Source organism: Podarcis muralis, chromosome 8, assembly GCF_964188315.1.
Source record: "Podarcis muralis chromosome 8, rPodMur119.hap1.1, whole genome shotgun sequence".
Taxonomy (NCBI): Eukaryota; Metazoa; Chordata; class Lepidosauria; order Squamata; family Lacertidae; genus Podarcis; species Podarcis muralis.
In genome coordinates this window covers 32156395-32171249 of record NC_135662.1, presented here as the reverse complement: position 1 = coordinate 32171249, position 14855 = coordinate 32156395, and the positions used below count along the sequence as shown (strand labels likewise).

The window sequence follows — 14855 nt, the reverse complement described above, 5'->3', positions numbered from 1 at the left end:
TGTAACCTGAAGCGTATGTAACCCAAGGTACCACTGTATTTTGATATTCCCATTAAGACTTAGATCAATACTTTTGAAATAACTCTAAACATAAGACAAATAAACATTTTAGATCCCTATAGGGTGGTTAGGGAAAAGTAGATTAAAAAAAAAAATCTGGCAAGCAGGGAAACAACACCTTGGTGTAACTTTTAAATTGTGGATTTTGCAATTTGGGAGCTGTTAATATAGGTAGGCAAAAAGTGTTTGCCGGGATGTATGTACATACCTAAAACTGATTTTTCCACTCTGCTGCTTTAGGCCACAGCTTTTGCTGGTTTACAAATCTGGGGACGAGAGAACTTACAATGAGTGGAAGAGCTCCTTAGTGCATCAAAATTACTGGTCACAATGTGCAAAGATGTGGGATTGGTATTACAAAAACAGTACCATGTGTGTGTGTGGAAATCTTTTTTTTCAAAATTGCGTATGGCTAAAAATTCTGTATGAAGCCTAGAACTTCATACAGTCTATCTACTGCATATTACATACCAATTTCCCCTCATTTGGTCCACTATCAGGCAAGAACCAGCTAGTGTTCCTGGAGCATGCATAGTACTCCTTGTGCTCTCTCAAACAACACAATAATAAGCCTCACTTGATGGCCCAGCTTTTTACAGATAGTATCTGACAGTTCTAGACCCCCAGGATAAATGGCCATTTGGTGCCTTCCAGCGCCAAATAAACTCTATAGCTATGAATCATCATCAGGAAGTCATTCATGTGGAAAGGAGAAAAATGAACAATAAGAGTAATGCGTAGATTGGAGAATGGAGAAAGAAATTTCAGTTGCTATGGCTTTTTACTACAGAACTGCTTGTGGTCACTACTAAACTTTACACAATTCTGCATACAACTCACTGTTAGTCGTAAGAAGCAGGTATGTTTGGTAAAAACAACAACCTGAACAGCTACATATCTGTGTGTCTTCTGATGTGATTTGTGTATTGTTTCTATTTGACATTTGCAGTTATGAATTTAGGAAGCTGTTATTCAGAATATGGTCTTATCTCTTCATTCAGACACCCCACCCCCATTATATTAGTAGCAGGAAAATCTCATGAGCAGAAAGCCTTTTCCTTGCAGTGGTTTACGCAGTCAATCAATATAAACCATCTTAGCCATGTGTGTTTGTGATTAATTGACCTTTTTATGCAGTGCTCACATCATGGCCTTAGTTTAATAACCACAGCGGTAACTTGCTACATACACACAGAAAAGCAAAGAAACTGGTGTGTGTGTGTGTTTTAAAGACAAAGGAAAACATGACCAGCATCACTATGCAGGCCAATTCGGTTCTCAAGGTCTTTCACACAGAAGGAAACTTTTTCAGTCTCGTAACTGCAAAGCAAAATCCTAGGGAATCTGGTGGTTTTTGCTATACAGCGGTTTCCCCCAAAATGGTTGGTACTACCCCCGGGAGGTGGGTGAAGGTGCTGGAAGTAAATGACTATCGGACTTTGAAAAGCTGATATTGCTGGGTCAAGTTTATCAGTTTCATTGAACTAAACAGTTTCAATTGGATTTTGAATGAATGAGCAATTAATTGTTACTGTTTTGAATTTTGCTGTGTTATCATCCTCCTTAGTGGTTCCTGAATAGTGCTATTTATAGGGTGGGGTAGGGGGCACTGGAGTTGAGTTTATGGAACTCAAAAAAGTTTGGGAACTTGTTCGGTTCCCGACAAATGTAATGATAAAGTATGCCTCTTTCTGACTAGGTAATGGGATGAGCCAAGGATGTCTCCTACATATTTTAAGAATTGGGGCCAAGCCACATGATTAGTTAGCATGTCTAGAATGTGCCCCTAGAGACTGATTTGAGCCTCTGATGAGAGGGTTACATGATAGCTTCACCATATGATGAGCTTGCAGCCAAACCCACAAAACAGCCAATCCATTAGTTTTGTAGACTGCATTGTGAAATTGGCACGTGGTTTCAGCCTAGGTAACCTAGCTACATGGTTATGTGAATAGTCCCTACCTAGCACATTAAACTTTTAGCACTGGAGGAATGATTTTGGGGTTGGGTGAAAAGGGGAAATATTAGTCAACCACTGGCTACAGTGTATTATTAATGTGTAGTTTTTTGGGGGGGATTGCTTGTCAATTCAGGTTGCAAGGCATCTCCAGAGCACCAGGTCTTGTTATCTGACATGAACACATGAACAGGTTTACTGTCCATTCACCCACCATCTTGGGGCCATCCCATTAACTCTGCTTCACATCCTGACCACAGCCCAACAAAGAATGAAGTGTACTTTGGCAAACTCTTTTTTGGACTCTAATGGCTAGCATGTTTCACCTAGCTATCCAGAAAGAGGTTCTGATGGCATTTGGAAAGACTAAAATAGCTGTGTATGAAATTAGTATATGATCGCAAGCAGCTAAATCTAGCCCACTATTACCACATGTTTGCAAAGAACCACTTTGCTACATGCTTATTGCAAGCAACAGTTACTTCCAGGTGACCAGTTGGAAAAGTTCTTTTGTTAAATTGGAGAATGTTGATTATTTCAAGCCATTGATCTGCCACAAATGACTCCCATTGGTACATACATACATAAATACATACATACATACATACATACATACATACATACATACAGGCAGGGAGCCTCATAAAATGCCTTGTGGATATTCCAACAAGACCTTTATACTAGTGTATTTTCTAGAAATCATAGGTCCTAGTTCATATAGCTAGTGATTCACCACATAATTGTGTCTGAGAGTGTCTAGGGACTGCCACAGGTTTATGTGAAGGTTGTACATGGAACCACTAGGATTAAAAACACACCAAAGGCCCATCTAGTCCAGAATTCTTTTCTCACAGGGGCCAATCAGATGCCTATGGGAAGTCCACTGTTGAATGCAACTGTGCTCTCTTCACTTGAGATTCCCAGCATCTAGTATTCAGAGACATATTGCCTCTAACAACAGTTCGAAGAAAGCCAGTGTGGCTAGCAGCCATTGATGGACTTATCAAGGATTGTTTAAATTTGCCATGATTGTGCAAATGAAGTATATGCTTCAGGTGCATATGATACCTTTCTACAATCTCAGCTGGACAACCTTGCATATTCTTGGTTACAATTGCACAGGGGCTTCTGGATATGTTAAATGGGTCACAGTTGCTGCAACGGTAAAATCTTCCCCGCACATCACACTGTGTAAACCCCTAGCTTTTCTGAAGCTTGGCACCTCATTTTGAAAGGCTATATTTCTGTGAAGGGGGCTGAACTTCAAATATGGAAGATAAATAATCAGGAGGCATTTAGTACAATCTGTAAGTTCCTATAGTTCCAGTGACCTAGCTCAAGGTATGAAGGCGGAATTTATAAACAGCAAGAGAAATTTGCAGCACATGCTTCTTCTTCCCCCAGGAGATTGCGGGCCTATATATCAAGTGCTAAAATAATGATTGCACCATCAGGTCACAGTAAGACAAGAATTCCCAGAGGATCCATGTTCAGCAGTATGTACTTCTGCATTCTGATCCTAGAAGGAAATCGTGTAGTATAGTTCACAAGCCAAATTACATTTGACTTTCTTTTGCGTCATGAAATATATTGGCAAAAGATTGTAAAGGTCCCAGGTTCAGTCCCTGGCTTCTGCAAGCACGGCTGGGAGAGACACCTGCTTAAAACCCTGGAGAACTGTTACCAGTCAGTGTAGACAAAACTAATGTAGCGCCATCATATGTTGTGGGACTACAACTCCTATCAATCCCAGCCATCATGGCCAATAGACAGGAATCAGTGGACCTGAAGTTGAACATCTGGCTGATGCTGGTATAAACAATAATGACTAAGATTTTTTATGGCAACTTTCTATGCTCCTAGTTTTACCTCGGTAAGAAACTGATTATATAGTGAAAAAGGGTTAAAGTCTTGTGAAATTGAAACACTACCTGTAACATGTTGCTTGTTATTTACTATTTCACAGACTGTTGAAAACAGAAGTCCCAGAATGCTAAAATCCTCTGTGTATATTTCAGTTACATTGCGCCATCTATTTTAGTTGAATGCATTGTTGTACTAATTGGTGGCTTGTTACCATTGTTCTCATATAGTCTATATATTGAGTTAAGGATTCAGTGACCACTTTCACCAGTTACACCCCCATCCTAAGATGTCTCTGTACAGCAAGAAACCTCCAAGCATGTTATAATGAATTCAGGCTACCATTGGAATCAGACATTATACAGCTTCATTATCTTCTACTATATACACTCATTTTCCCCAAATAACATTTATGCATGCCATATATATGTGCACACAGAAATATCTTCACAGTGATGTATATTGCAAGTGTCAATTCAGTAAAGCAGGTTGAAGATTGTGCCTGCTTTTGACAGTTTTCAGCATTATTATTAGCTGTTTCAATTACAACTTTGTTCCAAGTACCACAATAATTTTGTTCTCCGATTTAATATCCTCTTTGTCTCTAGAATAAGAATGGGAATGAAGAACATCTGTTAGCAAATGTTTCAAGTGAAGGGAAAACTGGCTTGAATACTTTTTTAAAAAATGACAAATCCTGTTTGATTGTGCTTTTATATTGTTGGATAGCTAGTGTGAATCTATGCAATTTGTCAGCAGGCATGAAAATTACCTAATTAAATAAGTAAGAAAACTTTTCATTTTCTCAGCATGACAAGAGTGTTCCTGGGGCAAACTCACCATTTAACACAATTTAAATAGGACATATTAACAATTTCTGTTTCAAACACCCAGTGGATATTGAGAAGCTTAATAAAACATAAAAGGGTTTATAATTGTAAAACAAATTTGGCATAATCATATTTCAGGCAAGGTAAATCCTTTGCTTGTCACTGGTTGAATCTCCTTGTAAACTGATATATTCACAGTATTAGGACTGCATTTCATTCCAAACGCGTGCTGGAAAGACCTGAAATTTCATTGCAGCCATGAGTACTACAGCCAAATAAAATGTTTGACTAGTGTGCTTTTAACAATTATATGGCCTACTGTAATGCTCTCTCTCTTTTTGTGCCTCTAGATAAGAAATGGAAATATAGTTTAGAAAGGGGTTATTCTATAGAAATAACTCCAATGGCACTTTTAGGAAAATGACATTGAATTAAAGGAAGTTTTCTATAGTTTATGATGTGATCTGTAACTTTACATCTGCTCATAGGGTAAAGATATAGCTAGGATGAGTAATTTTGGTGAGTTACTATGCTACTTGGTTTGAGCCCACATAATGCCTCTGAAATGAGGGCTGTGGGGTGCTTTGTATTTAATAAATGAACAATTTTATAATGTTAACTCTGGCCTTTCACTCATTCACTTTAAAGAAGCATTATTCATACCATTGAACTGGAAACTATATAAAGCATTTAATCTGTATGAGAAAGCATGGCAGGTAAGACAAGAGATTTTCATTTGTAAATGATACATATCGTTTGCTAATCAATTTCACATTCGTTAAGTTGGGGGGGGGACACCACAGGCTTTCAAATATATATAAAGAGCCATATACACATTAGTAACAATTTCTTTTTATTAGAGCAAATACAGTTAAGAAAACTGTACATTATCCATTTTGGGTTCCAGAATTATAAATAAAGAAGCTCATTAGATAAAGAGTTCATTCACAGCAAGAAATTTTAAATAGACAAAGTGACATATCATTAAGTACATTGGCAGATCAATGAGCTGTCCAAAATGTAGTGTACAGTATACAACCATCTATAAATAGCCTTTTATGTAAAATACAGCTGTGCACATTTTAGAAAAATACCAACAATTTTTGATTGGAGCTTTGTTTTTTAAAAAAGCTTATAAATCATACATATTTATAAATGGAAATAGCATGCTTAAATTTATAAACATTTTCAAAAGCCATGTTTTTTTTTAAATAAACATGTAATAAAATTTAAATGTCAGTTACAAAATTATTTTAAGCAATAACTTAACTGGGGTGAACTGTAGATAAGAAAGTGTGTTTATACAGGACATCAAGGCTTGTTACAATTTTAAAAACCTGAATCTCAATTAAGAAGTAGTTTTCTAAATTTAAAAGTAAAACAAGTTTTCCTTCCTTAACAAACATACAAACACAAGTTGTTAAACGTTTCATTTGCTGCCTTTCTGCTTTCTTCGCGATTTCCACACTGGTCAAAACACAGGATTCTCAAACCCACTTCTGCAAAAAATGCCACTGTATTACTGCCCTGCTTTGAGCTGTTCCAGGCTATAAAAACCATCCCTTATTCATTTCCATTTTATGGGCTGCCTCTTACAATTGCAAATGTAGTTATGAAGAAAACTCTCTATTAAACCATGCAAATAATAATAGTAACAACAACAATAATTATAATTATAATTTACAAATAGGATAAAACTCCTGAAAGGTATTCTTTTCTCTCAGATAAGCCCAAACCCAAACCCTTTACTTTTTATTTCTAATTAAAATGCTGACTTTCAAAATGACCACTCCACGTACAGTTTTCCTATAAGTAAACAAGCATGCTTTTGAGTAATATGGAATACAGTAACTACAGCAGGGAGGGGGGGAAATGGATCACATCATCAAACACAGGACTGTAAATCTAGTTAAGACAAAGAATCCAAATGAAAGTTTGAGGCTTAAGTTTTAACTGGCTGAGGTAAGATTACAGACTCATTTTAACAACATTAAAAGGCATCAAACTGATAATCAGTCATTGTTAACAGACTTAAATGCTCTACCTGAATGTATTCAACATGAAGCCTGAACTTTAAAAATAATTATTTATATGTTAATGAACAGTTTCTATTGTGCAATCAGGCAAGACGGTAAATACCAGCAAAATTTTGCAATATTGAGTTAAGATCCAAACTGCTGAGTGGCACACTTATCAAAATATTCTACCTTGCTCATCCAGTACGGCGATACATCCCGATAAATTTCACAGCATAAAAAAACAATTCTGCTTGCCACTGTCACTAGGAAGATATAAATGATGGCTTAAAACACTGTTGCATATTGCCTGCTAAGCCTTCGAGGAAGATGATTTTACCAGCTTAGGTAAAAAAAAAAAATTGTGAAGAAACTGAGCCTTCTAAGAAAATATCTATACTGCACATATGCTACAGGCTTTGTTTTTCTGAAGCAGGTGAAAACTACTGAAGTTTGCCAGGCTGGTCTACGTTATTACATTATGGCTGTACAATGATTTTAAATAAATAGTAAATTAACAGAATCATGCATGAGCAAATGAAACACAATCTCCCAGAAAACTGCAAGGAGATTTTAAAAGCAGCAGGTAATGGAATAAGACTGGTGAGTGATGCTGCTAACTATTTCTTCTAATGAGATAGGAGTGAATACTGGAATCGCTTCCACAGCAACAGAATCCTCTGACCACATTCCTCTGGCAGTCGCTTTTCCCATCTCCCCCACCAAAAACATCAGACGGCAAAATAGTAAGGCAGCTGTTAGCTTCCATCATCAAAAGTGCAGCTCTGTACATTTCCAGTTTAGTCACACTCTTTGCTGGAACAGATGGAGTAACCAACGCAAGCTTGTGTGTGTGCACGCTCGTGTGTGAGGGTTTTTTTTTTTCCACCTTGCTTGCTTGCTTCAGCTTTCAGAGGACCTCAAAGCCACAAATCCTCAGCAGAGGAACTGCTGCTCAGGCCCCTGGCTGAGTTTTCCAAGTTTCATCTCTCTTGTGTCCCATCCTAATTCCATGCCTCCTTCCCTGTGTCTGAACATGACTCGTGCCATTTAAAAGGCTGATGACACAACTGCCGAGAATTGTGGGCTTACGCCACTAGTTGTCATGACTTCACTGAAGGATCAAAACAGTTATATCATTAAGTAACTATGTTGAATCACATTCAGGCATAGCTAAAATTAAAGTGCCAAGAACATTAAACTTTGCAAATAGTAAAGCTTTGTCATTTGAAATGGGAAGGATTAGAACTGAGATTTGTGGGGAGGAGAGAATTTCAGGTGAAACATGAGACCATTCTTACCTTTCCTAATTCCAATCAAGTTAGAAAATGGACAAAAAGAATGGCTAAACCAATATTCAACAGCATTACCAGGACAATCATGATTGAATTAGGACCCTGAAAGTGAAATAAAATGGAGTTTGATTACATTCACAAAAAATAAGATAATGACTAGATCAACTGTAACCTTGAACATTATTCTGCTTCTAAATTGTGTCATAATAGCAAAAACACAAGATGTGACTCTTTCTTCTTTGTGGTTTTACTATGCCCTCTTGAAATGTTATTTTGGAAGCAATAAATTTTGTTCCTGATTCAACACATCTTTAGTGTGATTTCTTGAGACACCCAACTATGTAACACTTCTAAAATAGGAGAAAGTAAATAAAAGTGTGATTATCATATGGATTGAGCAGTTTCCCTCCCTAGAAATCTAGTTATGCGGTGGAAAACAGAGCAACACTAAGGGCTTCAAACAGTGCATAGGTTCTTAGAAGTGCAGGTGAAGATTGGGGAAAAAAAGTGGAAGGCTTCAACCCCATTTCACCTTGATATCTATTTGCTGTACAAATATTGTAAATAATATATTTTGAAGGAAGGTTTTTCTGCCTTCGTGGCAAGTGGAAAAAACAAAACAAAATTCGCTGACATTTGCAAAAGCAAACAAAGATTAGCAAAAGAACTATACTGAAATGTTACCCCTTGCAATGTCAGTCACACATTCTCCCCTCCCTCATCTGAGCCAGATTATACAAATCCTCTGCAGAGGAACATTTCACTTTGAGATGTTTTGCTGTTAATAGATGTAAAAATGGCAAGAAAGCACAACCAACTTAACCATCACCTCTGCCTGAAATATAGACATCATTTTAATGGTTTCCGTGAAAGTGAAAAGATTATTATAAGCAGGTCATGCTTGGTCCATGAAAAGGTATAAGATTGCTTCTTCTTTTTTTTTAAAAAAAAATGTATTTCTTGTCGACTTCTCACAATTTAAAATATGTGGGTTTTCCTTTAACACAAAAAAGGAGAATATAGTCATCTAGTATCCTAATCTCCTCAAGTGGATCATGAAGAAGTGCTGTTCCTCCACCTTTCAAACAGCTGGAACAGCACATTATGTAGAAGGTATTGGAAATGGCATCCTCAGGATGACTTAGTATTCTGTGCCTGCAATGTGTAGCACATTGATCTGGGGCCTAACATGAAAAACTCCCATACCACCAACTACCTGTTCTGGAAGGTGGCTGATGGTGGCCCAGAAACTCACCACAACAGGCTGTGTTTGGGATGATGCCACACATTACTGCTGTGGCAGTTAATACCTCAGCTCTAAACAGAGGAGAGCAGCCTCTGCTGCGCCATATGCATAATCTCACAGCAACCTTCAAAGGCACATTTCAATCCCAATATGATCCCAGCATTATTAGGGTGCATTCAGATTCGGGGGATATTGAATTAGTTTTCCTGACTAGCACTTTCTCCTTTCCTAACATTCCTTTCACGCCGCAGTATCTATTGCATTATGGAACTGTGGCTTTTTGACCAATATACTGGCATGTCAAGCTAAATTCCATTCACAGCAGTGGGTGTGGTGTGGCACAACAACAAACACCATTGGAGACAACTTCACAACTCTTCCACTCTTTCTGTACCTGTTTAGGGAAGTTTTTAATGTTTGATGTTTTAATTGTATTTTTAATATTTTGTTGGAAGCCGCCCAGAGTGGCTGCGGAAACCCAGCCAGATGTGCGGGGTATGTATGTATGTATGTATGTATGTATGTATGTATAAATAAGTAAATAAATAAATATCATGTATGCTTCTGTTCCCTCATGACTTACCCATAAAAACAACATTGAAGTGATATATGACAGTATGCTACCCAAAATTTTGTCACTTTATGCCTGTGATTTTCTGGGTTATTGGGGCTACAAATGCATTATATCTGGAGCCAGTTAACAGCCAAATGATCCTAAACTTGCACTATATTCCACTAGAATTCCAGAAGTGTCTTTTATATCATGTGAAAGCTCAAATGTAATATGGAAATCAACAGTTAGTGAAATGAAATTAACTACCATGTGAATGCAGCTTTAAATGTTACCATGGAACTAAATTTATGGATTAAGCTCAAATAAAAAGGTTATGCTTTACTGGATTATGAAGAAAGATAAGTGGAGAGTTTCAAGGAGTGAGAATGAGAATGAGAGAATGGGACGGGGAACCTTGAGCAATGCCAAAAACCCCGCTCTGAATTGCTTAGGCATTTTGGATTGATCAAAGAAACTGCAGATAACTTTGCTCCACCCATGGAATTAAAAATGTGACTCTTATTTCTGGCTTTTAAAACATTAATAGTGAGACTTCAAAATGCTTTAGGGTGAAGTGCCATAAATAAGGCCTCACAGCTTTCTACAAGGGCTTAAAATAGAAAAAGGCAAAATTAGTCTCTGCTTTCCATGACTGATTTGAACAGGTGTTAGAAAGAAGCTGTAACAGAAAAGCGTTATGCATGCCCGGAATTGTCCGTACAACTCTTATATAACAGTAAGCTTAAGGCATAAAAAAGGGAAGCATGTAAAATGAAGAAGTAATTAAAAGCAAAAACCAAAAAAACAGTGTAATACAGTGACATATTGGCTCACTGTTAGGAGGCAGCATATTAAAAGAAAAAGACGATCAACTATAAAAAGCTAATGTTAGTTTTTGATTAGTCTACTATTATAACTAATAGTAGTTCTTATTTTTCATGCAGATTTCCCTTATTTATGGAGCACAGTGAAGGGGAGGGCTGTTGCTCATTGATCCCATGGCCAGTCTCCGTTTTCTTTGGCTAAAAGAACATCATGTACCAGAACAAGAAATATATCCGGCTCCAAACTTGAAAAGCCTCTACCTATGAAAACAGACAGTATTGGGCTCTGTAGACCAGCTGCTTGGCTTGATATAAGGTAGCCCCGTAACCCAACGATGTGATTTATTCACATAGTTCTAATTTTTTTGTTTTAGAATCAGTGTAACCCTTATAAACTTACGTAGTAGTTTACCAATACATTGTCATATAAACAAAAAATCATTTCAGTACTCCAAGACTTATTCAAAACATTTTCTAGCACTTCTGATTAAGCTCTCAAACCTCATCAGATAGTATCTCCAATAGCTTTGCGGTTCTCATTTCTGCGGAATGATTCACTGGAGGTTCTCTGTTTCTGAAAAGGCTGGGAGAAGAGGTAGAATAAGGAAGGTAATTCCCCCCGCCCCCCAAGGGTTGAAATAGTACTGAAGACAAAAGGAAAATCTGCAAGCAACATTATACAAAACTTCTGTGCCAACTAGACCTTGGTAGCACACAAATCATTTGGGAAATACTTTTGATGCTCAAAATAACTGGAAGCTACACAGGAGATCTCCTGAGGACAGAGAGGTTATCTCTTGCTTTGAAATAAGTAAAAAACAAACTGAGCTACCTCATTTGTAGCACACATTCAATTGTATCCAATGGTGTCCGTGCAAAAGAAGAATACCCTTCTTTCCTCTAATGTTCTTGGCAGCCTCCCCCACCCGCAACCGTGCTCTGGACGTAGGGATGGTGGTGGAATTTGCTAAAAGTCCACTTGCCCATTCTCTCTGAAGTAGTTTTGCTAGCAGTGACTTTCTGCAGAGTTCCCTGATACTTGTTTTTGTTCTTGATTTTTTTTAAAAAAATATGATGACATTTATTCCAATATAATTCAGTCAGCTACCATCATCAACATTTTAACTTAACTGGGTACTGCTAAAATGTGTGTTCATTTTAACTTCTGTCTCACTGAGGTGCTAATGTTACTCATTAACCACCAATAATTGTTTTATTTTTAGACTTTCTCTCATTTTTTTGCCCTCTGTGACACAGCAAAACTGCATACCGAAGGCACAGTCATCGTCTTACAGCTTCATGTGAATCTATAATAACTAGTAACCAAAAATGAGATTTTCTTGCATTTTGTGAACATTAAAATATAAGCCTGATGCACATATTTTTGTTATAATATTAATACTTTACTATAACATTATAATAAACTGTTAAATTTTCTATCATCCTGTTTATACTTATTGTTTTTTCATTATTAATCATTGCAGAAATACAATCTGCATCATTATATATATATATATTTCTGGGCAAAATGTGTGAGTGGGTTGAAGGGGTAATCATAAGCACACCCTTTGGGCTGTGGTGGGTTGTGTGTGCGTGTGGAATCAAAAACACACAGCATCAATCCCTATATTGGTGGAGGACAGGTATTTCACTTGGCAAAATCCAAACCAACAATCAAGGAAATTCATTCACTTGACAAAGAATCAATTGCATTCTTATCTGGATATTTGGGAGACTCTCTGCAACAGAACTCAAAGAGCAGAAGAACTGTCAATGTTTTTGCTAACTCAGTAAGGCCACGTTTCACCATCATCATGTTAAACTGGTATCACTTCTGTATTTATGTGTATTTTTTATCTACACAAAAGTTGCAGCAAATTATTTTAAATATTTCTAGACTGCCCTTTAGGGCAAAGCCCGTGTAAGGCAACTTACATGTAAGAAAACAATCATCTGTGAAATGACCATTAAGTTAATATTTCTGTTTTTCTTTCCCTCTTATGCTTCGAAATATTAGCTGTAGTTTGGTTTGGTGTCCTTTTACTGTGCCCTGAAAACCAGTTTTACAGGATCTGCCGTCCTAGGATGACAACTCCTGAACTCACTTTAGCCACAGATTTCTTTGCACATTCAAAAAGTTAATCCAAAATTTCAGGAAGGTGAAGGAGTCAATCATCTCTGATAAGATTATGGCCTTTGGATTATTCTCTCACATCCTGAAATAAAAGTTTCCTAAACTGTTGCACAGTACAAACCCCATGTTTGCTACAAAAGGATGCACTGTAAGGGAGCTACAGTCTATCTCAGATTCTTTTCTAAAGCATGCTTACAAACATACATTTCTTCAGTTCACACATTGTATTTTAAAGATGTGAAATATTTGATGGGTACTTATAAAAATATAACATGAGAAGCTTTCTCAGCAGTTCTGTGAAAGACAAGAAATTTATAATCTCATTTACAGCATAAACATAGCAATGTATGAATGAACCAAGGTAGTCAGCAAGGGTGTGAGTGTGTGAAAAACCCAATGAATCTTTGCTCATGAAAACAGAAGTTGTTTTCACTGCATAACATCCCTAAAATGATAGCCAGTCAATCTTGATTGGGGAAACAATCTCTAGTTTTGATTTATGAGCACAATTTGCTCTTAAAGAAAACTATTTAGTAAAATGAAGCCAATCCCCAGTGCTGAATGCAAACAATGCCAGTGAAACACTGGCATAGCACCAGCTAATGTAATTCCAATTTAAAGTGTGAAGCAGATTCCTCCCTCCCCAAGTTGCCCATAAAAATGGTGTTGAGTTGCCAATATGGCCATGTTTATCAGTGATGATAAAATTAGTATTTGTTCAGCAGTCAGTGTTGCATTAGGTGCCCTTCCTTAGGTGAAATCTCAAAAAGCCTCTTATCTGTGACTTTATTCCACACTGCTGCCAAAGCATTCAAAAGCTTGTCACTATGTGAGTGGGGTCAACCACACACAGATCCTTCCCATCCAGCTGTCACCCTTAATTTTAACCAGGTGGCAACTGCATGGGACAAACCCATGTGATAAGCCTTACAGCCCATGGGCAGACCCATTAGTGGCAGTGTGTGATGGAGTCATGGATAAGGAGCTTTCGTGCTGCTGCTGCAATGTCTGAAGGACATGTTAGTAATATGAAGAAGTAACTCAGTGTTTTTAGGACATTTGCAGATGGCAGACCTCCAGTGAGTCCTAAGTATTACAGACACAGTAGTGGCAAAGGAAAAAAGAAATAATTACTAGTTCACCAGGTTTAAAAATGGTGGTGGTGGGGTTGCCAGTACTGTCACTGAGCAACCTATGCTGATCCTGCTAGCCTATTTAGGCTTGCAGCAATCAAAAGGGGGATTACATTAAACCGCAACCAGTCTGCAGGTATCAGGTGTGCTGTTAGAGCAGGAATTTGCAAGAATATCTGAATGGGGTACTTAGAAGCTGCCCAGTGACCTTAATATTGTAGGTTCTTCCATCTTAGGAAGACTTCTAAAGCACATTCAGAACTTAGAAGCCCTCTTCAGGCTTCAGTGAAGCCAAGCTGTGTGAACATCTGGCCTGCATGTGTGCTCTGACCCCCTTCTACAGTTTAAGACCCCATGCAGAATTTTGGATGCCCGAATAGGGTTAATGTGTGTATGAAAAGTAAAAGCCTTTTGGTGAAAGAGTCACCATTGACTTTATCAGTATTATTGAAGTGTGGTGAAAGAAAGGGAGAATTCCGTACACACTGCTTGCTTTCATCCCTGCCAAATATTTTATGAGCATATTTTACATAGATATTAATTTGATGTGAACGTTAAGAAAAATGTGAGCACTGAGAGCAAACTGATTGATGTTGTTAATTTTATAAATGTCCCTGCTGCGAAACTGATTTATCCTGAGTACCTTTTCAACTTCGATAAAGGTAAAGGGACCCCTGACCTTTAAGTCCAGTCGTGGCTGACTCTGGGATTGTGGCACTCATCTCATTTTATTGGCTGAGGGAGCCGGTGTATAGCTTCCGGGTCATGTGGCCAGCATGACGAAGCTGCTTCTGGCGAAACCAGAGCAGCGCATGGAAACGCTGTTTACCTTCCAGCCAGAGCGGTACCTATTTATCTACTGCTTTTGAACTGCTAGGCTGGCAGGAGCTAAATGCATGGGGCACCTTGAATGCAAGGAGTGTTTTTTAATACCTTATTTCCACG

At 37.8% G+C, this 14855-nt stretch overlaps 1 protein-coding gene across 5 annotated transcripts in view; it reads right to left on the bottom strand.

Moving 5' to 3' along the window:
- Positions 1-5546: 5546 nt before the first annotated feature.
- Positions 5547-14855, bottom strand: part of JPH1 (junctophilin 1) — a 62930-nt gene continuing 53621 nt past the window's right edge. The window contains exons 5-7 of one of the 5 annotated variants that reach the window (XR_013393889.1): positions 11145-11226; positions 8027-8122; positions 5547-7839 (exon numbers count right to left, since the gene is read on the bottom strand). Coding sequence is in view for 3 of the 5 variants with exons in the window: in XM_028736676.2 (XP_028592509.2) it covers positions 8042-8122 (81 nt within the window). In the remaining 2 variants the exon portion in view is untranslated. Of the gene's footprint in view, positions 7840-8026; positions 8123-8605; positions 11227-14855 lie in introns of those variants that run through there. The other 4 variants (XR_013393890.1, XM_028736676.2, XM_028736677.2 and 1 more) reach the window with 4 other exon arrangements.